This window comes from Scyliorhinus torazame, chromosome 9 (genome assembly GCF_047496885.1).
Source record: "Scyliorhinus torazame isolate Kashiwa2021f chromosome 9, sScyTor2.1, whole genome shotgun sequence".
Classification (NCBI taxonomy): Eukaryota; Metazoa; Chordata; class Chondrichthyes; order Carcharhiniformes; family Scyliorhinidae; genus Scyliorhinus; species Scyliorhinus torazame.
The window spans coordinates 32,657,200-32,684,490 of record NC_092715.1 but is presented as its reverse complement, the minus strand read 5'-3'; the positions used below and the strand labels follow the sequence as shown (position 1 = coordinate 32,684,490).

At 47.9% G+C, this 27,291-nt stretch overlaps 1 protein-coding gene across 1 annotated transcript in view; it reads right to left on the bottom strand.

The window, feature by feature from the left end:
* Window positions 1–27,291, bottom strand: part of galntl6 (polypeptide N-acetylgalactosaminyltransferase like 6) — a 1,697,721-nt gene that overhangs the window by 5,773 nt on the left and 1,664,657 nt on the right. The window contains exon 12 of the mRNA XM_072515756.1: window positions 14,223–14,372. Coding sequence (XP_072371857.1) covers window positions 14,223–14,372 — 150 coding nt within the window. The remainder of the gene's footprint in view (window positions 1–14,222; window positions 14,373–27,291) is intronic.

Below are 27,291 nucleotides of genomic sequence, written 5' to 3'. Positions count from 1 at the left end.
CATATGTCAGCTTTTGCCGGTTTCTGAGTTGCTGCACCTTTTGATCCAGGTCAGGTAAATGAATGGCCGGAACAGTCGTCCGCAGGTCACGATTCATAAGGAGTTGCGCCGGAGACAGAGGGGTTGCCCTGTACGCCAGCAGCGCAAGGTTAAAGTCAGAAGCTAAGTCCGTAGCCTTGCAGAGCAATTGCTTCACGATATGGACCCCTTTTTTGACCTTCCCGTTAGATTGCGGGTAATGCGGGCTCGAGGTAATGTGCTTGAACTGGTATAGCTTCGCGAGGTTGGACCACTCTCGGCTGTAGAAGCAGGGATCGCTGTCGCTCATGACCATGAGCGGAATACCATGCCTGGCAAATGTCTCCTTGCAAGCCTTGATGACAGTCCTTGATGTGAGGTCAGACAGTTTCACCACTTTGGGGTAACTCGAGAGGTAGTCAATTATAAGCACGTAGTCACGCCCATTGGCGTGAAAAAAGTCGATTCCCACCTTAGACCACGGAGAGGTCACAATCTCGTGTTGCTGGAGTGTTTCTTTGGGCTGAGCAGGCTGGAAACGCTGGCAGGTTGCACAATTGAGGACCATGTTGGATATGTCCTGGTTGATTCCAGGCCAATAGATAGCCTGCCGGCCCCTGCGCCTGCATTTCTCGATAGCGAGATGTCCCTCATGGATCTGTTTGAGCACTAAGCTCTGGCGGCTGCGGGGAATAACGATACGATCCAGCTTGAGGAGGATCCCCTCGACAACTGTTAGGTCATCCTTGACATTAAAGAACTGGGGGCATTGCCCTTTCTGCCAACCATTTGCAAGGTGATGTATGACCCGCTGCAGAAGAGGGTCCTTGGCAGTCTCTTCTCGAATGTTGACGATTGGTTCGTCTGAGGCCGGGAGGTTGCTGGCGCACAGTTGCACCTGTGCCTCAATTTGGTGGATGAAGTCGACCTGTTCACAGGTCTAGGTGATGGCGCGATACAGGGCATCCGCAATGATTAGCTCCTTGCTCGATGTGTAAACCAATTCAAAATCATACCTATGGAGTCGAAGGAGAATGCGCTGAAGCCTGGGCGTCATGTCATTCAAATCTTTGTGAATGATATGGACTAGAGGTCTGTGGTCAGTCTCTACTGTGAAGGTTGGTAGACCGTAGACGTAATCATGGAACTTTACAATGCCGGTGAGGAGGCCCAGGCACTCTTTCTCTATCTGTGCATACCTCTGCTCAGTGGGAGTCATGGCCCTGGACACATAGGCCACTGGAGCCCAGGACGAGGAGTCATCCTTCTGGAGGAGCACCACACCAATGCCGTCCTGGCTGGCATCCGTGGAGATTTTTGTCTCCCGCTCTGGGTCAAAAAATGCTAGTACCGGAGCAGTGGTGAGCTTTGCCTTTAACCCGAGCCACTCTGCTTGATGTTTGGGGAGCCACTGAAAGGCAGTGGACTTCTTCACCAGATGCCTGAGAGCCGTGGTGTGTGATGCGAGGTTGGGAATTAACTTTCCCAAGAAGTTAACCATACCCAGGAAGCGGAGTACTGCCTTTTTGCCTTCCGGGGTCTTCATGGTGTTGATGGCCTTGACTTTGTCCGAGTCCGGTTGCACACCCTGCTGGGATATTTGATTACCCAAAAACTTGATTGATGACATGCCAAAGGTGCATTTGGCCTTGTTCAACTTGAGGCCGTTGGCATGTATGCTTCTAAAGACTTGTTAGAGACGAGATATGGGTTCCTCTGGGGTCGTGGACCATATAAGGACGTCATCAACATAAACCCGCACACCCTCAATGCCCTCCAGCATCTGTTCCATGATCCTGTGAAAGATTTCAGAGGCTGAAACAATACCAAACGGCATGCGGTTGTAACAGTACCTTCCGAAAGGTGTATTAAACGTGCAGAGCTTCCTGCTGGACTCGTCCAGTTGTATCTGCCAGAAGCCACGCGATGCATCTAGCCTTGTGAAGAATTTGGCATGTGCCATCTCACTGGTTAGCTCCTCCCGCTTCATGATCGGGTAGTGTTCCCGCATTATGTTTCGGTTAAGATCCTTGGGATCTATACATATGCGCAGTTCTCCAGAGGGCTTCTTCACTCAGACCATCGAGCTGACCCAGTCAGTCGGTTCCGTCACTTTGGAGATTATGCCCTAGTCTTGGAGCTCCTGCAGCTGTGCCTTTAAACATTCCTTCAGAGGAGCCGGCACCCGGCGTGGTGCATGGATCACAGGCGTGGCATCAGGCCTGAGTAAGATTTTGTAGCGGTAAGGCAGCGTGCCCATCCCACTGAATACAACCGGGTATTGTGACAGGATTTCGTCAATGTCAGCCTGAAGATTCATATTGGCAGAGGACATGGCACGTACGCACTGGACGAGATTGAATAGCTTGCATGCATGGGCACCAAGCAGGGAAGCCTCGTCAGGCTTGACGATTTCGAATCGCAGTGTGGCTTTGATGGCCTTGTTGGAGACATGCAGGTGACAAGACCCTAATGCAGTAATGGCTTTGCCATTATAATCAAGCTGCTGGCAGGCTGGTGGAAGAATTTTTGGCTGCCTTTGGATGCAAGCAAGATCTGCTTGAGATATGAGATTGGCCGAAGCACCAATGTCCAGCTTGAACCGGATGCTGCATTGGTTGACTTGTACGACAGCACGCCATTCATCCGCAGAATCCACGTTGAGGATGGATAGGCGTGTTGCTGAATTTGAGGAGGCCTTGTCACACGTGGTAATGATGCCCACACGATATGGGGACTCCAGGCCGTCGTCCTCTGGATCCGTGGTGTTACCAGGTTCCGAATCCAGCAGCCCTTGCTGCACGCTTTGAACGCGTTTGCATTGGAACTGGGACCGCTGGCCCACGATCGGAGGTGCAGACCTGCACAAGGCTGCATAATGGCCAGGATTCCAACAATTTAAACATTGCCTGCCTCTTGCAGGGCATTGCCGCTTTAAGTGGGCGGTGCCGCAGTTCGGGCACGTCATGACGTTGACGTCGTAACGCTCCGTGTGTCGTCGCACATGTGCAGTGCGGTCAACCGCCGCTCGCACTTGCGCAGTGTGATCTTCGGCCGCTTTGCTCTCCCATCTGTGGTGCGCATGCGTGGGACTCTGAGAAAAGCGCGCAAAATGGCCCCTTCATCGATGCTAAGGCACCGCATTTGGGCGATGGCCTGTACACTCTCTGCCTCGTGGGAGGCAAGTTGGTCCTGTTCTGCTGATTGAAGGCGGGAGTAGTGACTTTTCGCCTGTTCATGCACTTTACACGTCTCGATGGCTACTGGCAGGGTCATGTTTTTTATTTTTAGGAGCTGCTCCCACAGGGCGTCGGAGTGGACCCCAAACATGATCTGATCCCTGATGAGGGAATCAGCGGTGTCACTGTAATTGCAGAATTGCGCTAAGATGTGGAGATGAGTTAGAAAGGATTGGAAGGCCTCATCCTTACCCTGAAGGCGTTGCTGGAAGACATAGCACTCAAAGCTCTCGTTTGTTTCGACTTCACAGTGACTGTCGAATTTGGCTAACACGGTCTGGAACTTGGTCTTGTCGTCGGCGTCGGCAAAAGTGAGCGAATTGAAGATTTGGATGGCCTGGTCCCCCGCAGTCGATAGGAGCAGCGCGATCTTTCTGGCATCGGACGCATCCTCGAGGCCCGAGGCCTCAATGTATAGACTGAATTCCTGCTTGAAGACCCGCCAGTTGGCGTCAAGATTTCCGGAGATCCGGAGCTGTGGAGGGGCCTGGATCTTCTCCATGGCGCTGTAAGGCACTTGCTGGTCGTCACTGAATTATTCAAGGTAAATTACTTCAATGAAGTAGACTCCTGGTATCATGTTGTGTTATTCACCCTGCGGTAACACGGACTGCAACAGGATGCAGATAAACTGTAAAGCATACACCAAAAGTAGGCGTTGGTTCAATACGATTTATTGAACTTCTGTAACAATGCACACAGCTGGCTGTGTGTTGACACTCTACTACTCTAAGTGTACTAACTCAAACTTACTACAACAGGCCAGCTCTGATCCACGTGTAGAAGGTGATGAATGATATATATACCCTGACTGTCACTACAGTTGTCACCAGTGGAAAGAGGTGGAGTGCTGATGCCTCGTGTGTTTAATAGTTGGAAGCCTCCCTCTGGTGATCTGTCTGGTGATTGGTTGTGTTCTGTCCTGCATGTTGATTGGCTAACCTGGGTGTCTGTCACTGCCTGTTTTTACCTCATGATGTGCATGGGTGCATATTATGACACTTGGAAATGCGATGCACTTCTATAAAGATAGTATCGTGCATGGCCACAGTGGTGTGGCTGCTTCCTCACATACATGCGAGTATTTTCACTGCTGCATCATTTATTTCCCTTTTGCTTCTGGTTGTGGGTGGATCGCCGAAGACTGCAGGGCAGAGATTACAGCATTCCGGAGAAAGATTTTCTTTGATTAGAATGGATTTGTTTTCTGTGTGCATGTGCCTATGTGTGTCAGTTTATGTGCTTGCAAGTCCACAAATAATTGGCATAAAGGCTGGGGTCCTCCAGCCCCGCCAAGGCATGCTCCCCACTCGCGGATACTGCGAGCCACTCAAATTTCCATCGGCTTCGCCGGGGCTGGAAGATCTCGCCAGTGAGAGGGGCCAGAAAACTCCAGCCTAAATTGTCGGAGCTGGGACAGCAACGTGGAGAGCTCTGGTGTAGGAAATTAAAATTCACATTAAAGTCACTCTTCTGGCAGTTAGTAAGAGCGGGAGAGTTTCCTGGTCAGACATACTGCAGAAGACAATGGCTTGCCGTTGCAGTACTTTGCCAAGCATAATCATGGACCAAACCAGTGAAAATCCATGGTTGCCAGTGTCATCTTAGGGCATGGTACATGAAGAAAAATTAATGTAGAAGATCTGGCATTATTTTGAAGGTGCGGATGAGTCCTTTTTGATATTTATCCCTCACAACATCACTGGATTAGGTTACCTGGTCATTATCACAATGCTGTTTGTGAGAGCTTGCTGTGTGTGAATTGAGTGTCATGGTTGCTACTCGACAACAAGACTGCGGTTAAAAATGTTCTGAGCGCAAAAAAGATTTATAAGTATTTATTTCTATGTAATGCAAAATTCCCTTTACTCTAACCCAACATTAGAACGCTATCGAACGGCACTCGGGTTAGATCGGGGGCCTCAGAGATGTTGGAAGGATTTACAGGAGGTAGACATTACATCAGCCTGAGTGGACATATTAGGAACACACCTTCCATAGCCATTGGGTCCTGAAGCGGGACTGAAACCCAGAGGTTAGAGGTTGGGATGCTACCACTGAGCCATAAGACCTCTCTTCTCTGCTCACCTCGTTTAATCTCTCAGTTAAAAGACAGCACCTCCATCACAGCAACACTGGCGTGTCAGCAAGATTTTGTGCTTCTGTCCTCGAATGGGACTCCAACCCATGACCTCCTGACTAAGGTGTAAAAGCAACTTAGAACGATGCAGTGCATTGCCGTCTGCTGCAAGGAGATTACAGCTCCTGTGCAACCCAAAGAGGTACAATAATGGTCACAAAGATGACGGTTATACAGCTACTTTGTCAAAGCTGGCCAGACTCGAAAGTCATCCAGACTCGAAACATTAGCTCTGTTCTCTCTCCGCAGATGCTGTCAGACCTGCTGAGATTGTCCAGCATTTTCTGTTTGTGTTTCAGGTTCCGGCATCGGCAGTAATTTGCTTTTTCACAACACTGGTCAAACTTGGGTTCATCTCCTGTGGACATGCTGTAATGTTGACCTATGGAGGTGGTGCTGTTCAGTGGCACAGGGGACACCCTTCCTTGCAAGTATTATCATGAAGTACCAGCTACATTTTGATAGGGGAAGAAAGGCTAGATCTCAAGGGCAGCATGGTGGCGCAGTGGTTAGCACTGCTGCCTCACGGCGATGCGGTCCCAGGTTCGATCCCAGCTCTGGGTCACTGTCCGTGTGGAGTTTGCACATTCTCCCCGTGTTTGCGTGGATTTCGCCCCCACGATTCAAAAAGACGTGCCGGGTTGGTGGATTGGCCACCCTAAATTGCCCCTTAATTGGAAAACAATGATTTGGGTACACTAAATTAAAAAAATAAAAATAAAAAAATAAATGCTAGATCTCTCTGTGGTGCTTTTCTTGCAGGCTCACAATTTCACCGCATGCCCCTATTCCCGTGATTGTTGCTCGCCTGCCATTTCTTAATTCCTAGCCTGTAGAAAGTTGCTAATGGGTCGATTTGCCCTCTGAAGCTTTTCGGCAACACCATTCCTCTCCCCTTTGCCCACCCCCCCAAAATGCCCACCACTGCCCCTGCTAATGTGATCCGCTCCATTTTAATAGCCCTTTCCTTTTAAAGTGACTTGCTCTTTCTCTCAGGATCGCTTATATTTGCATCCGGTGCTTTGCTTAATGATGCAGATCACCTGACATGAGAGAACTGAGCGTTAATAGTACTTGACCTGGCAGGTGGAATGTTCTTCAAGCTGATTGACAGATGAGAATGAAAGATGGGCCTCAGAATGTTGCCAACTCAGCCAACCTAATAAACATGGAGCCGGTCCAAACTGTTTTTGTATAACCACCTGCAGTAGCTGTTAGGATCATATTTATGACCGGGTGTGATCGGGACCGCAAAGTTAGCAATCCATGATGAATGGGTTCAGCTGAAGTGCTCGGCTTTTTTCCAAGAAGGTTCTGATTTTGTGTTCTGGGAACGCCTGTTTACACAAGGTTGCTTCTCGCTGCAAACACAACATGATGCAGACAGAAAGACTTGCATTTGCAAGGGCGCCATTCACAGTCTCAAAGGATGTCCCAAAGCGTCCTTCCAAAGTGTGACCATTGGGGAAACACAGCAACTCATTTACACGTGGCTTGCTCTCACAAAGTGCAGTGAGATACAAGGCCAGTGATATTAGCTGAGATGGAAGTACTAACCCAAGATATTGCGGAAAACTCCCGTGCTCTTTTATGAAACGGTGCCGTGCGATTCACTCCCTCAGTACTGCATTGGAATATGTCATGTGAGAGTATCTTTAAGAAATGGGTGTTTATCGAATAGCTGCAGTGATGTCAGAGTGTGGGTGGAGCTGAGTTGTCTGTCTTTCACTTTCGTTTTTTGAGCAGGCAACTACAGTGTGTTTAGTTTTGTTTTGAGAGCTGGATAGCTGCAGGAAAAGCAAGCAGCTGTATAAGGATCTCTCTGCAATCTAAAGACTGTCTCCAGATCATTTGAGGATTTCAAACTGATAACTGCTCTCAGTAGAGAATTTAAATCTGATCTCTGTGTTAAAGAGTGTACTTGTCTTATGGATGTTGCAAGTAAAGGTTAAGGGTTACTTATAGAATATTGTATCTGTGGGGATGAGGGGTGTTGATAGTTGTTAAGATGTTTACTGCGGGTTTATAAAGTGTTAACTGGTTTCATAAATAAACATTGTTTTAATTAAAAAATACTTCAGCTCTCTGTTGCACCACACCTGTAAAGTAGGCCCGTGTGCTCCCCATAACCACAATCTATTAAAAGTTGTGGGTCAGGTGAACTCCATGATACACTTTGGGGTTCTCTAAACACTGGCCCATAACAAGTATCAACCAAATTATGTGCTTGAATCACTTGAGTGTGACTTAAACCCATGACTTTCTGACTCAAATGCAATACTGCTTCCCGCAAAGCCTCAGCTGACACCATGGGTAGAATCGCCTGCCCTATCTTGTGCGTTGTTTGGCGGTGCAGAGGCACGTATTCCAACAAATGGTGGTGAGTAGGGCCCCATCCACCTTCCTTCCTCCGACCCCATTCAGACTACGGCAGGCGGGCTCAAAGACAGCCTTCCCATCACCAATTGAGACCCCTAAATTGGAGATTAATTCAGACATAATGGCTTCATCAACTGCTGCTAGTATGCCTGTCGCCACACGGGGCACGCTACCTGTTCAGCCTGCTTGTGGTCTCCTGGGGGGTGGGGACTGCCCCCCACTCAAAGGCGCACAGCGTCTGATTGAAGGGCTTGACATTAAGAAGGGGAGGGTCACCAAGATCTACCTCCCTGCTCTTGCTGTTGACCCTCCCTATGTCCCCACCCCGTGACCTCCACTTCCTGAAATTCCTCCTTCTGTCACTTTAAAAAAATGTTTTTATTGGATTTTCACGTCTTAGATTTAACAATTCATTTTACATGACATATTTTTAGTTTGAATTTCAAGTTATAGGTGTCGTATCCGCGAGTAGTATTTTACAAAGGCAATCAGGGTGATTCTGGTTTATATAAGAGAGAGAAAAAAATTTAAAAAATTAAAAGGTCAACCAAAGTGCGAACAGGCTGGGTTCACTGTACATATTTACAATTGCCTGCTTCGTCTCCCTTCGGTGGCTGTGGGCCTTATTAGGCCGGTGTGCGCCATGGGAGCATTGTACAGGAGTTTCACCAGGCGGTGAACCCTGCTCTGAGCCCAAACCGCTCCAGTACCTCAATGAGGTACTTCCATTTGACTCTGTCAAAGGCCTTTTCTGTGTCAAGCGAGATGATCACCTCTGGTGTTCTCTCCCCGGATGGGGTTATTATCACGTTCAGCAGGCGCCTGATGTTTGACGTTAGCTGCCTACCCGTAACAAAGCCTGTCTGACCCTCTGCGACCACCTCTGGCGCGCAGTTTTCCAGTCGCCTGACCAGGATCTTGGCCAGTATTATTGGATCCACATTGAGCAGCGTAATGGGCCAATAGGACCTGCATTCAGTCGGGTCTTTGTCTCGCCTCCCATTCCTTAGCTGTGGCCTGGGTCGCTGCGTGATCCTGGATCTCCAGTGACTGGCAGCCTGGCAGCAGGTAATCGGTGACATGGGAGTGTCCCTTTAAGAAAGGTTTTTGTCTTATCACATGGCTTCAGTGATGTCATTGTGTGGGTGGAGCTGGGTTGTGGCTCTGAGGTTTACTTTTGTTTTGGTTTGGGCTTGTTTTTGTGGCTCTGAGCTTTTTGCTTTCGTTTTCACATTTGACTGCTGTATTCAGACAGACAGATATCTGGGACTATCTCTCTACCTTCAGTTTAAAAGCTGTTTCAAACCTGCTGTCTTGGGAAAGGAAACAGGAGCATCCAAACCAGGGGCGGGATTCTCCCAGCCCTGGGCCGGAGAATCCCCGCGATCGGGCTACGCCGCCCCGACACCGATGGAGAATCGGCGCCATTGACGCCGGCGTGGTTGGTGCGCCGCTGGTCGCGGGCTGCTCTACGCAGCCGGCCAGCCTATTCTCCGGCCCGGCTGGGCCGAGTGGCCGTGAAAACAAAAATGAGTCCCGCCGGCGCCGCCCACACCTGCTCGCAGCCAGCGGGAACGCTGCATGCAAGGGTCGGGTGGAGGCCTGTGGGGGGGGAGGGGGGCTCCGACCCCGGGGGGGGGGCCCTCCGGTGCGGCCTGGCCCGCGATCGGGGCCCACAGATTTTCGGGCTGGCCTCTCTGTCCCCCGGCTTCTTTTCCTATGCGCCGACCCCTGTACTCGGGCGCCATGTTGCGTTGGGGCCGGCGCGTTGAAGGAGGCCACCGCGCATGCGCATGTTGGCGCCGACGCCATTGCTCATGCGCGGATCCCGCGGCGTCCAGTTCATGCCGGGATCGGCAGCCAATAGGGGCCAGAATCACTCCTGGCAGCGGCCCGTTCACACCGTCGCGTTTTACGATGGCGTGGACATTCTGCCGCGGGATGGGAGAATCCCGCCCCAGGTCTTGAGTGCTGTTTGCTGGGCTATACCTTTGAAAAGAGTTTTCTGGTTTATGGGATTCTGTTATTAAATTGGAACAGCTTAAGGGGGAAATTTATTGAGGGTTATATATAGAGTACTGTAGCTGTGTGGGGTATTTATGTTGGTAGTTGATAAAAATGCTAACTGTGTGTGTTTATAAGAATGTTAACTAAATGCGTAGAATAAAGTTTGTTTTTGATTAAAAGTGCTTAAGGCCTCTGTTGAATAACACCTGAAATGTAGGGCCTTGTGCTCATCATAACCAAAATAAATAAACAGTTGTAGGTCAGGTGAACTCCACGATATACTTTGGAGTTTTCTCAACCCTGGTCCATAACACCGGTGGCACTGCTGAGCAACAGAGTTGCCAGCCTCTGATTGGCAGGACATCCCACGGAAAGCCGGCCGGTCACGTCTCCGAAACACATTTGGCTCGTGATTCGGTGCCCCTTTCCGGAAGGAGGCAACGCCGGCTCAGCCAGCTGGCAGGTGAGACGCCCATTGCCTTCACGATATCCACCCTGTGTAAGGCATTCTAATCTGGGGAAAGGGGTGATGGTGTGGTGCCAACTGTTAGTGAGCCTCCCACTGCCCCAGCTGTTGGTAATCCGCAAGGAGCAAACAGTGGCAGCCCAAAGAAAATCACAATAGTGATGCAGCAGTACCATTCACTCATCAATCACAAAAGCACAACTCTTATAGAAGCTGAGAAACACCTTAAGTGGCAACATTCCCACATTTGTTCACCAGCTATCACAGCCACTGATGGTGTAAATAAATCAACTATTGGAAAATATAAGAGGGAAAAGATGTACTCTTTGATGGGAGGCGATGGCACAATGGCATTGTCACTGGATTAGCAATCCAGGGGCCCAGGGTAATGCTCGGGTTTGTCCCAGGTTCAAATCCCACCATGGCAGATAGTGAAGTTTGAATTCAACAAATATCTGGAAATAGAAGTCTAATGATGACCATCGTATGTGGCATTAGTGAAGGAAATCTGTTGTACCAAGTCTGGCCTACATGTGACTCCAGATCTACAGCCGTGTGGTTGACTGTTAACTGCATTCTGAAATAGCTAATCAAGTCCCTCAGCTCAAGGACAATTAAGGATGGCAATAAATATGGACCTGTCGCCAACCACACCCACATGGCATGAATGCAAAAGAAATACTGCATTGTTGCATAAGAATGAAGTTTTCTCAGAATGAAATCCTGATCCACCCACATTCTCACTGGGCATAAGTACAAACCCTCTTACTGTACGATATTGCCATTCAGCCCTCTGTGCCTCTGCTGGCTCTTCGAAAGAGCCTCCAAATTCAGTCCCACTCCTTTGCTCTTTGCCCACAGTCCCTGTGCAACTGTTTCCTTTTCAAATATTTATCCAAATCCCATTTGAAACTTGTTATTGAATCTGCTTCCAGAATCCCTTCAGGCAATGCGTTCCACATCACAACTCGCTGCATAAATAAAAAAACGCTCCTCATCTCCCCCTCTGGTTCTTTTGACAATTACTCTAAATCTTTGTCGGCTACTTACCAATTCTTGCCATTAACAGGTTCTCCCCATGTACTCTCAAAACCCTTCAAAATTTGAATACCTCTATAAATCTTCCCTTTTGTAACTGCACTGTAACATAAATGCAGTACAATGGGCCCTCTGCCCTCCGACTACACAAAGAGAGGTGTCAGTGCTGATGAATGGAATGTTGTTCCACTTTGTGATAGCAACAGCGAGCAATCTCTGCAAGAGCCAGAGACTAAAGCTCCTTTCATTTTGCACTTGTGTCGCAGGCAGCCAAAACAGTGCAAACTTGCAGCCATTGTCCCCCCAAAAAAGGCAAGTCCTTTTCGCCGGCGGCCTCAGTACTCGATCTGGCAAGTTTACACTGGTGTTATCACTGGCTACAAGGTTACTCTGAAAGCCTCCCTAAATAAATGCAGCACCCCCCGCCCCCCCATCGACACCTGGGAATCTTTAGAATGCACAAGCTGGTGAAAAACATCCGCGAAGGCGCCAATCACCTCGAGCGCCGCAGGGTGAAGCAGGCAGAAGCCAAGCCTGAACAGCGGAAAGGGAGCGCAGAATCCAGGGCGTCCCAACCCACCCACCTCATCAAACACCACCTGCCAAACCTGTGGCAGAGTCTGCGGATCCAGGATCAGACTATTCAGCTGCCATGGAACCCCCCCTCCCTCCGCCCCACCCCCCCCTCCCCACCCCGTCCCCGGAGCGGAAGCAATTCACCCTCGACCCTGAGGAATGCCCAAGGTGAAGGATCACTGGCTGTGCAACACATGCCGGCCTTGGGAGAAGAGAGCAACAGGAAAGCACTAGAGTTAGGGAAAAGCAACTTTATCTCCCTGTGATCTGTCTGACAATTCGTCTTACCCAACTTCAGAATGCCATTGTGCTGCTGGTCTGAGGCAAACACTCAGGCCGCAGTCACTTATACCCAGGCCTGCACAAACCTTAACAAAAAAGCCTTTTCCTTATCCCTTTCAAGTCTTATTCAGCTTTGCAAAATACCGTGATTGAATTGCAGTACATTTAGATCGCTCAGGACCAGCTGGGACATGCACCTATATGCTGAGATGTCAGATTGACGAGTCAATTGCAGCATTCCCAACACCTGCAATTTTGTTAAGGATTTATTGAGTTTGTGGCATTGTGCAAGTGTGCGTGATTCATGGGAATAGACAGGATTGAGAGAGAGAGACTAATGTCAGTTGCCTTTATATTGGTTTAGTGCTGACTCAGATGGTGCTCACAGCCTGGGGCTGAAGTAAACTTTCCAGATTTTTTAAGACAGGTTGTCCCGTACCAGCCTCCCCGAACAGGCGCCGGAATGTGGCGACTAGGGGCTTTTCACAGTAACTTCATTTGAAGCCTACTTGTGACAATAAGCAATTTTCATTTCATTTCATTTTCAGAAGGACCAGGTCAATAAAAGGACAAAATTGAAAGCAGATTGTTCAACTTTTTTAAATAAATTGTTCTTGTGATATGGATAATGCTGCCAAAGGTGGCATTCATTGCTCACCCTGACTACTCTCCCAATGACCCCCACCTTTTCTACCCATACTGATTACCCCCAGTTTGCCCCCGATTACCCCATCCCTAATTACCCCCTGACTACTTCCATCCACTGACAACACCCCTCCTATCAACTAATCCTCCTGACTACCCACCTCCCGAATGTGCACCTCCAAATCCCACGGCACCCCCCACAACCCTTCTGCACCCCCAGTCGGCTTCCCCGACTACCCCCCACCACCCCGACTGCCTCCCAACCCATTTTCATAGATTATCATAGAATTTACAGTGCAGAAGGAGGCCATTTGGCCCATCGAGTCTGCACCGGCTCTTGGAAAGAGCACCCTACCCAAGGTCAACACCTCCACCCTATCCCCATAACCCAGTAACCCCACCCAACACTAAGGGCAATTTTGGACACTAAGTGCAATTTATCATAGCCAATCCACCTAACCTGCACATCTTTGGATTGTGGGAGGAAACCGGAGCACCCGGAGGAAACCCACGCACACACGGGGAGGATGCGCAGACTCCGCACAGACAGTGATCCAAGCCGGAATCGAACCTGGGACCCTGGAGCTGTGAAGCAATTGTGCTATCCACAATGCTACCGTGCTGCCCTTTGACTACCCCTCACCCACCAACTACTGCCCCGATTACCCCCATCAACTATACCCCCCAACCGGCTCCCCCTGACTATCCTCCCCACCCACACCCTCCTGACTACCTCCCTAATCCCATGATTTCCCCCCAACTGCCCACCCATCCCCATTGAAGAGTAAAAGTGTTGTATGAGGGGGGTATGCCTTCTGTATCTCCGACTCTACTGCCCCGAACACAAGGATCGGGAGCCCGCTGCACTGCACTGTTCTTGCCCGGCCTGAGTAGGAAGGCCTGGCTTTGTTTCTAGGTAAGTAACTGGGAGTGGAGTGACCATCCGACCCTGGTTGCCACTAAGCAGAAGTTACAGGCCATTCTCAACATATTGACAATCCTCTCGCGACCTCTCAATGTCTCTCTGCCTTTAGGGGGTTTCTTCAAACTTTTTGATCAGGAATTTGGACACTCGTTCACCTCTCTTGGTGTCAAACTTTGATAATAAGGGGCTGGTTTAGCACAGGGCTAAATCGCTGGCTTTTAAAGCAGACCAAGGCAGGCCAGCAGCACGGTTCAATTCCCGTACCAGCCTCCCCGAACAGGCGCCGGAATGTGGCGACTAGGGGCTTTTCACAGTAACTTCATTTGAAGCTTATTTGTGACAATAAGCGATTTTCATTTCATTTTCATTCAATTGCTCCAGTGAACCACCTGGAGACCTTATACTGTGTTAAAAGTGCTGAATGAACGCAGGTTGTTACTGTTTCAGTGTTAGCGAGATATTCCACAATCCCCCAAGCCCTTTGCTGTGCAATGGGTTGCAGCTTACCTTCCGATAGCGCCAGTACTGATTGCCTTTCATACCATGGCAGTCGTACAGTGTGACAGAGCTGCTGTGAGAGATGGCATCAAAACAGAACTTCCTGGTGTGCAGTGGCTCCCCAGGCCGTATGTCCTCGCGCCAACCAAATGTAAATATCTGAGAAATGAAGGGAGATTATATTTTGAAAAAAAGCAGATGGAGGAGTGGATAAATCCCGACCAGCATTGGGGCTCCTGGAAATGAAAGGTAAAAATGCTTGTAAATCTGAGGAATACTGAACAAAACTAATTAGGGAATCTCTTTTCACATTACAGGGCTGAATAGCTGTTCCCATTAGGAATGGCCCCTGGAGCCTATCTCACCATTAAATTAGATCATGGCAGATCTGTATTTTCACCCCTACATTTGTTCTGTAAACACTCCCACCCAGTAGGGAGGCGATGACATTGGGATATTGTCACTGGACTAGTAAACCCAGAGACCCAGAGTAATGCTCTGGGGATCCAGTTTCAAATCCTGCCACTGCAAATGGTGAATTCAATAAAATTCTGGAATTCAAAGCCTAATGATGACCATGAATCGATTGTCGTAAAAACCCATCTGGTTCACTAATGCCCTTTCGGGAAGGAAATCTGCCATCCATACCTGTTCTGGCCTACATGTGACTCCTGATCCACAGCAATGTGGTTGACTTTTTACTGCCCCTCAAGGGCAATTAGGGATGGGCAATAAATGTTGGGCCAGCCAAGACCAAAAAAACACACTTACAGAAAACAAACCTCTTTGAAATGTTTGATTTTTGATGGTTAATTCTAACTAGGGGTTTATTCTAACCGAAAACCTGCCCAGGAGGAAACTGGTAGGAAACCACGCACTTTTCCTTTCTGTGAAGTCGATGAAAAGTTAAACTGGGGTGGATGTAAAAGCGGTGGTGGATTTAATCTTCCCTTTTCTGCTACATGAGATTTTTGACTAATTGGTCTTAAGGAAATTTTAGGGAAGTCATGAGTTAAGATATTGCTATTAAGTTAAATTTAGCTCGGATAGGCGTAAACCCACAGAGTATATCCATGCTTGAGCTGGGCCACAATCAGGTGAAATGTCCAACAGGTTGTCGTTTCCTGCACACCATGTCAATTTGAGCCAGAATATTCAGTGCTGCGTTGTATTGATGTCCGCGAATCATCATTGTCTGAGCTCTATGGGGTGGCAAAAGGGAGATATTGCAAATGGGATGACACCAGGGAGGATGATCAGAATTTTGATTGGCGGCTCTCAAAGTCTCCACCCACACAGCTGTTACAACTAGGAAACATGCCATTTGATCGAAGGAGTTCACCCCACACACATACAAAAGGTAAGCATTAAACCTGCCCTATTCCCATTCCAACTTCTTTTTTTCCATCTACCTGTCTCAATGTTGTGCTTGAATGAAACCTATCCTAATCCAGCAAAGATAATGCCGCAATGTAGAAAAGCATCCCGGTGACTTCACGGGGCTGAGTAAAGACAATTGTCCAGGGCACCCGTGAATACTCACCCGCTTTATTTAAGGAAAAATATTGGACGGGATTTTCCATTTCTGAGACTGATAATGTTCCCGTTAAGTGCCTTGAGATATTTTGCCATGTTAAAGGCAGGTGACGAATGCAGTCGTCTGGATTCTCTGACACATTTTGGTTTCTGTTCCGCTTCTCCTCAGGAGCAGCCATTTTGCAGCACACAGTGTGTGGGTCAAAAAACCCATGACACAAACTCTCTACATTGAGCTCAGGAGGAGAAGAGAATGAAGCACTGAGAAAAGTGCAGGTATTAAAGCTTAAGGGTTGACCCCCTTAAAAATATGTTCACATTCCAAGGCACAACCCTGCAAATGAAGAGAACATATTATTGATGTAAAAGCTGAGAGGTATCACTGGCAATGACTTCACCACATTAACTGACTGAAATGATCTTCCACGCAGCTGGCTGGAACATTCAACATCAGTCACACTGTCAATTAACAGTCCAAGTTATTCCTGTTGTGTGTGGTTATCCGGTGAGCCCCATCCATACCAACACCCAGTTAATAATGACAACGAACTCAAAAAATCACCCTTAATGGTGTGGTTTTCTTTGTGTTGCTAAATTCAAGATGGTTGGCGTAGTGTTCACAAAGACCACAATATAGCTTTAACTTGAAAATGCTATAAATTTATTAACACTACTTATTTGGATTCGACACTTACTCCTAAATAATACGTAGTTGATAATTAACATATAATCTACACTCATCTACTACTAATCTCCACACTATTATAAACTATGATCTGCTCTCAATCACACTATCTTTCCTTCAGTCTGTATTCTAGCTATCTCCTTCACTTCTCTCCCCACAAGGCTTAGCATCAATGTCTTATATACTTGGAACACTAGCTCCCTCTAGTGGCTGATCTTGACATTTCATTAACCCCTTGCAGTTCTTACATTTATGATAATGTCACAAATGGTATGCATGAAAATGTTCCTATTCACATTGTCATACAAGCTGGAGAAAATATGTTTACAAACTTGTTTAAAAATGCCACAACACATAGCAACAGAAGAGCCTTTGCATGTAACTGAGAACATCTGAGCAGGAGTGGGCCATTCAGTCCCTCAAGCCTGAATTAAATCTGAGCTCATCTGTACCTTAACTTCATTTTCTCACCTTGACACTCCATAAGCACCAACACCCTCACCTGACAAAAATCCATCTCAATAGTTTTTTTAAGGGGCAGAGTTCCATTACCCTTTGTGCTGAGGAAGTGCTTCCCTGACTTCATCCCTGAACTGGAACATCCTAATTCGAAAGTTCATTCCTCATGAACTTCATGCTTCATGAACTTCCAATTATACAGTTTAGTTTCCTCTTGTTGCTCAGCTCTAACTTGGAGGCATACGGTATAGAAATAACATCTGCAGTGGCAGAGAAAGGAGATTTGCTTCTGTTAATGTTTTATTAAATTGTGCTCCTGTAATGCTCAAATTAGTCTGCAGGAAATTAACTCTCAAGGTTACACAAGATATCTCTTACAACAGAAAGCTTTCAGCACTAACTCAATTGTATATCTATTCAATTCTCCTCGAGAGACAAATTTGTATAGCCCCACAGAATGGGGAATCCTCAAGCGGAAACATAATTTACAGAAAGAAAGGCTGCATTTATATAGCACCTTTTGCGACCCAAAGCATGTTACAACCAACAAAGCACTGTTCGAATGGCAATCGCTGTTGTGATGTCGGGGACAGCAGCCGATTTGCATACAGAAATCTCTCACAGGCCACAATATCTTTGTTTTAGTGATGTTGATCGAGGGATAAATGTTAACCAGGAAATCAGCAACCCCAATGCGCCCGGGCTAATTGCCCGAGAGCGAAGATGGCTACTCTCGGATTCCCAGCTCTTCTGCAGCTTCACGTTTTTAAAAAGAGCACGTGACCACTTGCTGGGGAGGCAGTGAGATCACGGGGACCATTAGATAGGCGGTTGCTCCCGTTAATTGTATGGAGATTGGGCTTAAGTGGGGATTATTGATTTCTCGCCATGCCACAGCGGGCCCCTGATTTCACCAACAGGGATGTTGATATGGGTGGAGATCACCAGACAACCACACACAACAGGAATGACTTGAACTGTTAATTGATATTATGACTACACTGAAGTAGTGCCCCGGGGTCTTTCATATCCATTTGAGGGTAGATGTGACTTTGGTTTTGTTGTGTCATCTAATCGATGTGACCTCTGACACCAGTTCAGCAATTCCTCATTACTGCGTTAAAGTGTTGTCCTGAATCATGCTCTCAAATCACTTCGGAGGGTGATTGGTACAGCAACAAAAGCTTGCAATTATCTGGCACCTTTAACATTTCAAATTGCTGCAAGAATATTCACAGAAGCATTAGTCACCAAAATTGGACACCAGCCACAAAAGGAGATTTTAAGACGGGTGAGAAAAGCTTGATTGAAGAAGTAGATTTTAAGGAGGGGAATTGCAGAGAACCAAAGAAGGTCGAGGGAGAAGAGACAAAGCTTAGGTCCCAGGCAGCTGAAGGCATAGCAACCAATGGTAGTTCAAACTGGAGATGCACAAGAAGCCAGAGTCATAGACGATCAGAGAGCTCAGGTTGTTGGATGAGTCATAAACAGAGCATCACCGATTCTTCCTCTGCTCGTGCACAGTTACCTCTGCTGACCACCAAGGGTCATCTGCTATTTCTCATCCACATCCTGTCCCCCTTGGTGACATCACTTGAAAACACAACATCACCTTCCACATGCACACTGACGACACCCAGTTCTGCCTCCCAACCATCTCTCTCTATTTCTCCGCTGTTGCTGAGCTGTCAGGCTGCGTACCTGACCTCCAGTACCGGATGAGCAGAAATCTCCTCAAATTATATGTTGGAAGGTGGAGGGCGGATGCCCTTGTTTTTGGTCCCTGTTCCAAACTCTGTTGCCCAGCTACTGACTCCACCCTTCCCCCTGGTTGTTGTCTGTGATTAAACCAGTCTGCTTGAACCTCGGGCGTGGATTTACGTCGACGCGAGAAATCCTGGCTCTACGAACGCATATGGCGCAGATAAAAGAACAAAGAAGAAAGAAAAGTACAGCACAGGAACAGGCCCTTTGGCCCTCCAAGCCTGTACCGACCATGCTGCCCGTCTAAACTAAAATCTTCTGCACTTCCGGGGTCTGTATCCCTCTATTCCCATCCTATTCATGTATTTGTCAAGACGCCCCTTAAACATCACTATCGTCCTGTGATATGGTACGAATTAAGTAATGGCATGATGGGAAAACTGGTCAATGGGAAGACTGGTCAAAAGGTTTGATACAATACAAGATAGACTGAAACTACTCATTCCAGCTCCCAGGCCCAGGTAAAGAATGCTGCCCGAACCATTTTCAGACTAGTATGGCCGTAGGCCAACTCTGCATAACTTGAAGTCTGAAAAGATCAGCGAAGGTCGAGCCATTCCAGAACACCGGACCTCGGCAACTCCTGATAAAACTAACTCGTCATAACCCAGGGCCGTAGGAATTTAAAACAAGATAAGTTCAGGAAGAAACAAGTCTATTCCGACCTTTCAATGTTCCCTCCGAGGACTAAATAATGGTATGAGTGATATGACCAAACATGGTCTGGTCTATGCTTCCGTTTGTATTTCCGATCAAACTCCTGACCCAAACTGTTGTCACATAATCTTGATAATGATAATGTATAAATATTGAGCTAATTCTCCACAAAAGCACGGAACTTGTGAAAGACTCAGCAGTTTTGTTGACTGCTCTCTGACTTCAAGTTTCAGCCATTACTGCATGCAGTTGTTTTCGAAAATAAAGCTTGTTATTCTGTCTTAACGAGCGTGTTGTATCTTTCTACTACAGAAGCGGGAAAATATTGACTTTGACAGTCCCTTCTTCCACCACCTCCTCCGGCAGCGAGTTCCAGGCACCAACTGCCCTCTGTGTAAAAAACTCGCCTCGTACATCTCCTCTAAACCTTACCCCTCGCACCTTTATGCTATGCCCCCGAGTAATGACCCCTCTACCCTGGGAAATAGTCTCTGACTATCCACTCTGTCTATGCCCTCAAAATTTTGTAGACCTCTATCATGTCGCCCCTCAACCTCTGTCGTTCCAGTGAGAACAAACTGAGTTTATTCAACCGCTCCTCATAGCTAATGCCCTCCATACCAGGCAACATCCTGGTAAATCTCTTCTGCACCCTCTCTAAAGCCTCCACATACTTCTGGTAGTGTGGCAACCAGAATTGAACACTATACTCCAAATGTGGCCTAACTCAGGTTCCACATAGCTGCAACATGACTTGCCAATTTTTATGCTCAATGCCCCGGCCAATGAAGGCAAGCATGCCGTATGCCTTCTTGACTACCTTCTCCACCTGTGTTGCCCCTTTCAATGACCTGTGGACCTGTACTCCTAGATCTCTTTGACTTTCAATACTCTTGAGGGTTCTACCATCACTGAATATTCCCTACCTGCATTAGACCTTCCAAAATGCATTACCTCACATTTGTCCGGATTAAACACCATCTGCCATCTCTCCGCCCAAGTCTCCAAACAATCTAAATCCTGCTGTATCCTCTGACAGTCCTCATCGCTATCCGCAATTCCACCAACCTTTGTGTCGTCTGCAAACTTACTAATCAGACCAGTTACATTTTCCTCCAAATCATTTATATATACTATGAACAGCAAATGTCCCAGCACTGATCCCTGTGGAACACCACTAGTCACAGCCCTCCAATTAGAAAATCACCCTTCCATTGCTACTCTCTGCCTTCTATGACCTAGCTAGTTCTGTATCAATCTTGCCATCTCACCCCTGATCCTATGTGACTTCACCTTTTGTACCAGTCTGCCATGAGGGACCTTGTCAAAGGCCTTATTCAAGTCCCTATCGACAACATCCACTGCCCTACCTGCATCAATCATCTTTGTGACCTCCTCGGAAAACTCTATCAAGTTAGTGAGACACGACCTCCCCTTCACAAAACCGTGCTGCCTCTCACTAATACGTCCATTTGCTTCCAAATGGGAGTAGATCCTGTCTCGAAGAATTCTCTCCAGTAATTTCCCTATCACTGAAGTAAGGCTCACCGGCCTGTAGTTCCTGGGATTATCCTTGCTACCCTTCTTAAACAGAGGAACAACATTGGATATTCTCCAGTCCTCCGGGACATCCCCTGAAGACAGCGAGGATCCGAAGATTTCTGTCACGGCCTCAGCAATTTCCTCTCCAGCCTCCTTCAGTATTCTGGGGTAGATCCCATCAGGCCCTGGGGACTTATCTACCTTAATATTTTTTAAGACACCCAACACCTCGTCTTTTTGGATCTCAATGTGACCCAGGCTATCTACACACCCTTCCCCAGGCTCAACATCTACCAATTTCTTCTCTTTGGTGAATACTGATGCAAAATATTCATTTAGTACCTCGCCCATTTCCTCTGGCTCCACACATAGATTCCCTTGCCTATCCTTCAGTGGGCCAACCCTTTCCCTGGCTACCCTCTTGCTTTTTATCTACGTGTAAAAAGCCTTGGGATTTTCCTTAACCCTATTTGCCAGTGACTTTTCATGACCCCTTCTAGCCCTCCTGACTCCTTGCTTAAGTTCCTTCCTACTTTCCTTATATTCCACGCAGGCTTCGTCTGTTCCCAGCCTTTTAGCCCTGACAAATGCCTCCTTTTTCTTTTTGACGAGGCCTACAATATCTCTCGTCATCCAAGGTTCCCGAAAATTGCCGTATTTATCCTTCTTCCTCACAGGAACATGCCGGTCCTGAATTCCTTTCAACTGCCACTTGAAAGCCTCCCACATGTCAGCTGTTGATTTGCCCTCAAACATCCGCCCCCAATCTATGTTCTTCAGTTCCCGCCTAATATTGTTATAATTAGCCTTCCCCCAATTTAGCACATTCATCCTAGGACCACTCTTATCCTTGTCCACCAGTACTTTAAAACTTACTGAATTGTGGTCACTGTTACCGAAATGCTCCCCTACTGAAACATCTACCACCTGGCCGGGCTCATTCCCCAATACCAGGTCCAGTACCGCCCCTTCCCTAGTTGGACTGTCTACATATTGTTTTAAGAAGCCCTCCTGGATGCTCCTTACAAACTCTGCCCCGTCTAAGCCCCTGGCACTAAGTGAGTCCCAGTCAATATTGGGGAAGTTGAAGTCTCCCATCACCACAACCCTGTTGTTTTTACTCTTTTCCAAAATCTGTCTACCTATCTGCTCCTCTATCTCCCGCTGGCTGTTGGGAGGCCTGTAGTAAACCCCCAACATTGTGACTGCACCATTCTGATTCCTGATCTCTACCCATATCGCCTCGCTGCCCTCTGAGGTGTCCTCGCGCAGTACAGCTGTGATATTCTCCCTAATCAGTAGCGCAACTCCGCCACCCCTTTTACATCCCCCTCTATCCTGTCTGAAACATCTAAATCCTGGAACGTTTAGCTGCCAATCCTGTCCTTCCCTCAACCAGGTCTCTGTAATGGCAACAACATCATAGTTCCAAGTACGAAACCAAGCTCTAAGTTCATCTGCCTTACCCGTTATACTTCTTGCATTAAAGCATATGCACTTCAGGCCACCAGACCCGCTGTGTTCAGCAATGTCTCCCTGTCTGCTCTTCCTCAGAGCCATACTGGCCCTATTCCCTCGTTCTCCCTCAATGTTTTCACCTTCTGACCTATTGCTCCGGTACCCACCCCCCCTGCCATACTAGTTTAAACCCTCCCGTGTGTCACTAGCAAACCTCGCGGCCGGGATATTTATGCCTCTCCAGTTTAGATGCAACCCGTCCTTCTTATACAGGTCACACCTGCCCCGGAAGAGCTCCCAGTGGTCCAGATAACGGAAACCCTCCCTCCTACACCAGCTGTTTAGCCACGTGTTTAGCTGCTCTATTTTCCTATTTCAAGCCTCACTGGCACGTGGCCTAGAGGCCTGTCTTTTAACTTTCTGCCGTTCTCCCTGAACTCCTGCTGCAGGACCTCAAGCCCCTTCCTGCCTATGTCGTTAGTACCAATATGTACCACAACCTCTGCCTGTTTGCCCTCCCCCTTCAGGATGCCCGCTACCTGTTCGGAGACATCCTGGACCCTGGCACCAGGGAGGCAACATACCATCCTGGAGTCTCTTTCACGTCCACAGAAGCGCCTAGCTGTGCCCCTGACTATAGAATCCCCTATGACTATTGCTCTTCTGCGCTTTGAGGTGGCCTGCTGCCTATTCGCAGCGCACTGTTTTGAAGCACTGGAAGTATGGAATAGATTCACAGGACAAAGGGAGATGGAATTGTCTTGCCACCGCGACCTGGCACAGATATTCTGCTGCCATGTAGTTATCTGCCAAAACTCAGTGAATGAATGAAGAACAGTCCCATGGTCATTCTCCATCCTGTTGTCCACTTGCCACCCATCTATCAGGATGCACCCACATGGTTAATCCTTGAGCAGGTCTCTCACATCCACACACCATCATAGCATAACAGTGTGACTAAGAGGGAGTATGGTTGTCAGTGGTCAGACAACACAGCATGTTCCCTTGGAGTCACATCCGTAACATGCATCGCACTAAGCATTTGTGCAGAGTCAGTTTATCTACCAAACCATACAATAATCACTGACAATTTGGGCGGCATGTTCTCCCGGTGTCTGCGTGGGTTCCTCCGGGTGCTCCGGTTTCCTCCCACAAGTCCCGAAAGACGTGTTTGTTATGTGAATTGGACATTCTGAATTCTCCCTCAGTGTACCCGAACAGGCGCCGGAGTGTGGCGATGAGGGGCTTTTCACAATAACCACATTGCAGTGTTAATGTAAGCCTACTTGGGGCTGGTTTAGCACACTGGGCTAAATAGCTGGCTTGTGATGCAGAACGAGGCAGCAGCATGGGTTCAATTCCCATACCAGACTCCCCGAACAGGCGCCGGAATGTGGCGACTAGGGGCTTTTCACAGTAACTTCATTGAAGCCTACTTGTGACAATAAGTGATTATTATTATTATTGTGACAAGAGTAAAAGATTATTATTGATTGGGTGGAAATGATTAGCGCATGTAAGTACACAAAAGTGTATGAGAGCATTGTAATCTGAATGGCTCATGACACTTTTTGCTTTATATTTTTATGGATAGAATGTCACCCCTTGCTTTTCTGATTGGGATGTTCAGGTTTTGGTGGCAGAGGCCCAGAAGAGAAGGTCAGTCCTCTACTCTGCTGGCTGGTGTAACCCCACTACAGTAACCAAGAAGGCCTGGATTCAAACTGTGACAGTGATGAGTGCAAGGGGTAGATGCCCCAGAGCTGAAGGGGCCTTCAGGCCACTTAAGGGCCTTAATAGGGACATGGGCGGACTTCCCGACTGAAGCCCTGCCCATCCCACTGTAAAACTGCGCTTGGGTCGAGGTGGGTGGGATCCCAGAGGGAATTCCATCCCTGCAATCTTACGTTTTCTCCTCTGCCTCAGACCCACTGGGAATGGGTTGGAGGGGGAGGTGGAGACGTAGGTTGGTTGGTGGTGGGAGTGTAAAATTCTACCCTACAGGAATTGCCAGCGTACCTGAACAGCTTTCTGTTGGCGGTGATGAATCACTTAAAAATTTTTTTTTAGAGTACCCAATTTCTGTTTTTCCAATTAAGAGGCAATTTAGCGTGGCCAATCCACCTACCCTGCACATCATTGGGTTGTGGGGGCAAAGCCCACGCAAACATGGGGAGAATGTGCAAACTCCACACGGACAGTGACCCAGAGCTGGGATTGAACCTGGGACCTCGGCGCCATGAGGCTGCAGTGCAAACCCACTGTGCGACCATGCTGTCCATGAATCACTGTTAGCAGATGAGAAAGTTAGTTAAAATAAAGTAAAAATCACCTTGGCATGTGGTGGTAATGGTGGACGTCATGCTGTCACTTTGCTGAGCAAAACGAGATGTTGGTATGAATGGGAGTACAAGGATGATGTTAAGTGATATGGGCAGCGCAAGCATGGTTAAAGCCAGTGGCATGCATCAGAGCGCTTGTTTACACTCAGAAGAGCTATATATAAATAACTCCTTTTATGTCTCACACAGAACCCCACTTGGCTCTCTTGCACCCCAGGTCAGATCATTCCTCGGACAACGAGCAGGAGATGCCTGAGAATGCAGCTTCACATTCGATTAGCTCACACTGTCAGCTAAAGTACAAAGGAACAGGAGTAGGCCATTCAGCCCCTCGAGCCTGCTCTGCCATTCGATGAGGTCATAGCTGATCTGTGGCCTACCTCCATATCTTCTAACAGGGGAGGACGGTAGCACAGTGGTTAGCACAGTTGCTTCACAGGGTCCCAGGTTCGATTACCGGCTTGGGTCATTGTCTGTGCGGAGTCTGCACGTTCTCCCCGTGTGTGCGTGGGTTTCCTCCGGGTGCTCCGGTTTCCTCCCACAGTCCAAAGATGTGCAGGTTCGGTGGAGTGACCATGCGAAATTGCCCTTAGTGTCCAAAAAAGTTTGGGTGGGGTTACTGGGATAGAGTGGAGGTGGGCTTAGGTAGGACGCTCTTTCCAAGGGCCGGTGCAGACTCGATGGGCCGAATGGCCTCTTTCTGCACTGTAAATTCTATGATTCTATGAACACCTTTGCTTAACAAAAAGTTATCGATCTTAGATTTTAAATTAACAACTGATCGAGTATTCATTGAAAACAATGTACCTTTATCTGCCTTGCCTTTTCCTGTTCATATCTTGCAAACTTCGATCAGATCATGCGTTAACCTTCTAAATTCTAGAGAAAAAAGGCTTGTTTGTATAATCTCTCCCCATAACTTAACCCCTAAAGTCCAGGTAACATTCTTGTAAACCTACGTTGCACTCCCTCCAAGGCCACAATATCCTTCCTCAGGTGCGGTGCCCAGATCTGCTCACAGGACTCCAAGTGGGGCCTAACCAGGGTTTTGTCAAGCTGCAGCATAACTTCTGCATCCTTATACACATTTACGTCAGCGTCAAATGCGTTTTGGATATCTCGCAAGAGTTCCACTCCTGCTGCCAAAACCACTGTGATAAATGAGAGCATTTTTGTTATCTGAGTGGTAATAATAATAATCTGTATTAGTGTCACAAGTAGGCTCACATTGACACCACAATGAAGTTACTGTGAAGCTCCGCTAGCCACCACACTACTGCACCTGTTCGGGTACACAGAGAGAGAATTCAGACAACTCACCTACCAAGCTCATTTTTCGAACTTGTGGGAGGAAACCGGAGTGCCCGGAGGAAACCCACGCAGACACGGGGAGAAAGTGTAGACTCTGCACTGACAGTTGATCTAAGCCGGGAATCGAACCCCGGTCCCTGGTGCTGTGAGCTCACAGACAAGGGGCTCTGGCCTAGGTTGGACACCTGGCATCATATACCTCGCCATTTCTGGAAATTCAGTACCATCCCCCACAAGACTGGTTCATATCTGTATGCCTCTCATTGTGTGACGTCAACACCTCTGGAAAAATAAATTATCCAGCATCGGGTTTCAACCCACTGACCTCTGTGAAGGAATACCTCATTGGACTTTGATCCTGGACCCTGGAACTCATGTGAAACAATATTTATTTTCTCTGTAATCTCTGCACTGGAAATCTTTCTTATCTCTATTCCTCTCTTTACTGTCTGAGCACAGAGGTGATGTTGTGACCCTCCTCCCGCATTTTGAATGTGCAAATAAACTAACCCTTGGAGTTCCTGAGAAGAAAAAATGTGCCGGGTATGGGGATAAGGCAGAGAGGGGTGTGGGAGTAGGTAGAATGCACTTTCAGAGAGCCAGTGCAGACACAATGGACTGAATGGCCTCCTTAGAATCATAGAATCATAGAATTTACAATGCAAAAGGAGGCCATTTGGCCCATCAGGTCTGCACCGGCCCTTGGAAAGAGCACCCTACTTAAGCCCATGCCTCCACCCTATCCCCATAACCCAACCTAACTGCACTGTAAGGAGTCTGTGATTCGGAGTTCACTTACTCTTTGTAAGTAGTGGCCTATTCCCCAGCCCGACTGGTGCGATCCAAGTTTCTATTAATAAACGCACAGGTTGGGTTTGCTGTGGGGTTATCAATAGAAACTTGGATCATACCACTCAGGGGCTGGGGAATGGGCCACTGCTTACAAAGAGGAACACAAATAGAATCACCTCTCTGTTTATGGACAGTTGGTGAGGAGAGGTTTACAGGTGGTACAGTGGCAGGTACTGCTGCCTCACAGCGCCAGAGGCCCGGGTTCGATTCCGACCTCGGGTGACTGGTTGCATGGAGTTAGCACGTTCTTCCTGTGTCTGCGTGGGTTTCATCCGGGTGCTCCGGTTTCCTCCCACAGCCCAAAGATGTGCAGATTAGATGGATTGGCCATGCTAAATTGCTCCTCGGTGGGGTTACAGGAATAAGGTGGGGGAATTATGCTTAGGTAGGGTGCTCTTTCAGAAGGTTGGTGTAGAGTCGATGGGCTGAATGGCTTCCTTCTGCACTGTAGGGATTCTATGATTCTACCTTC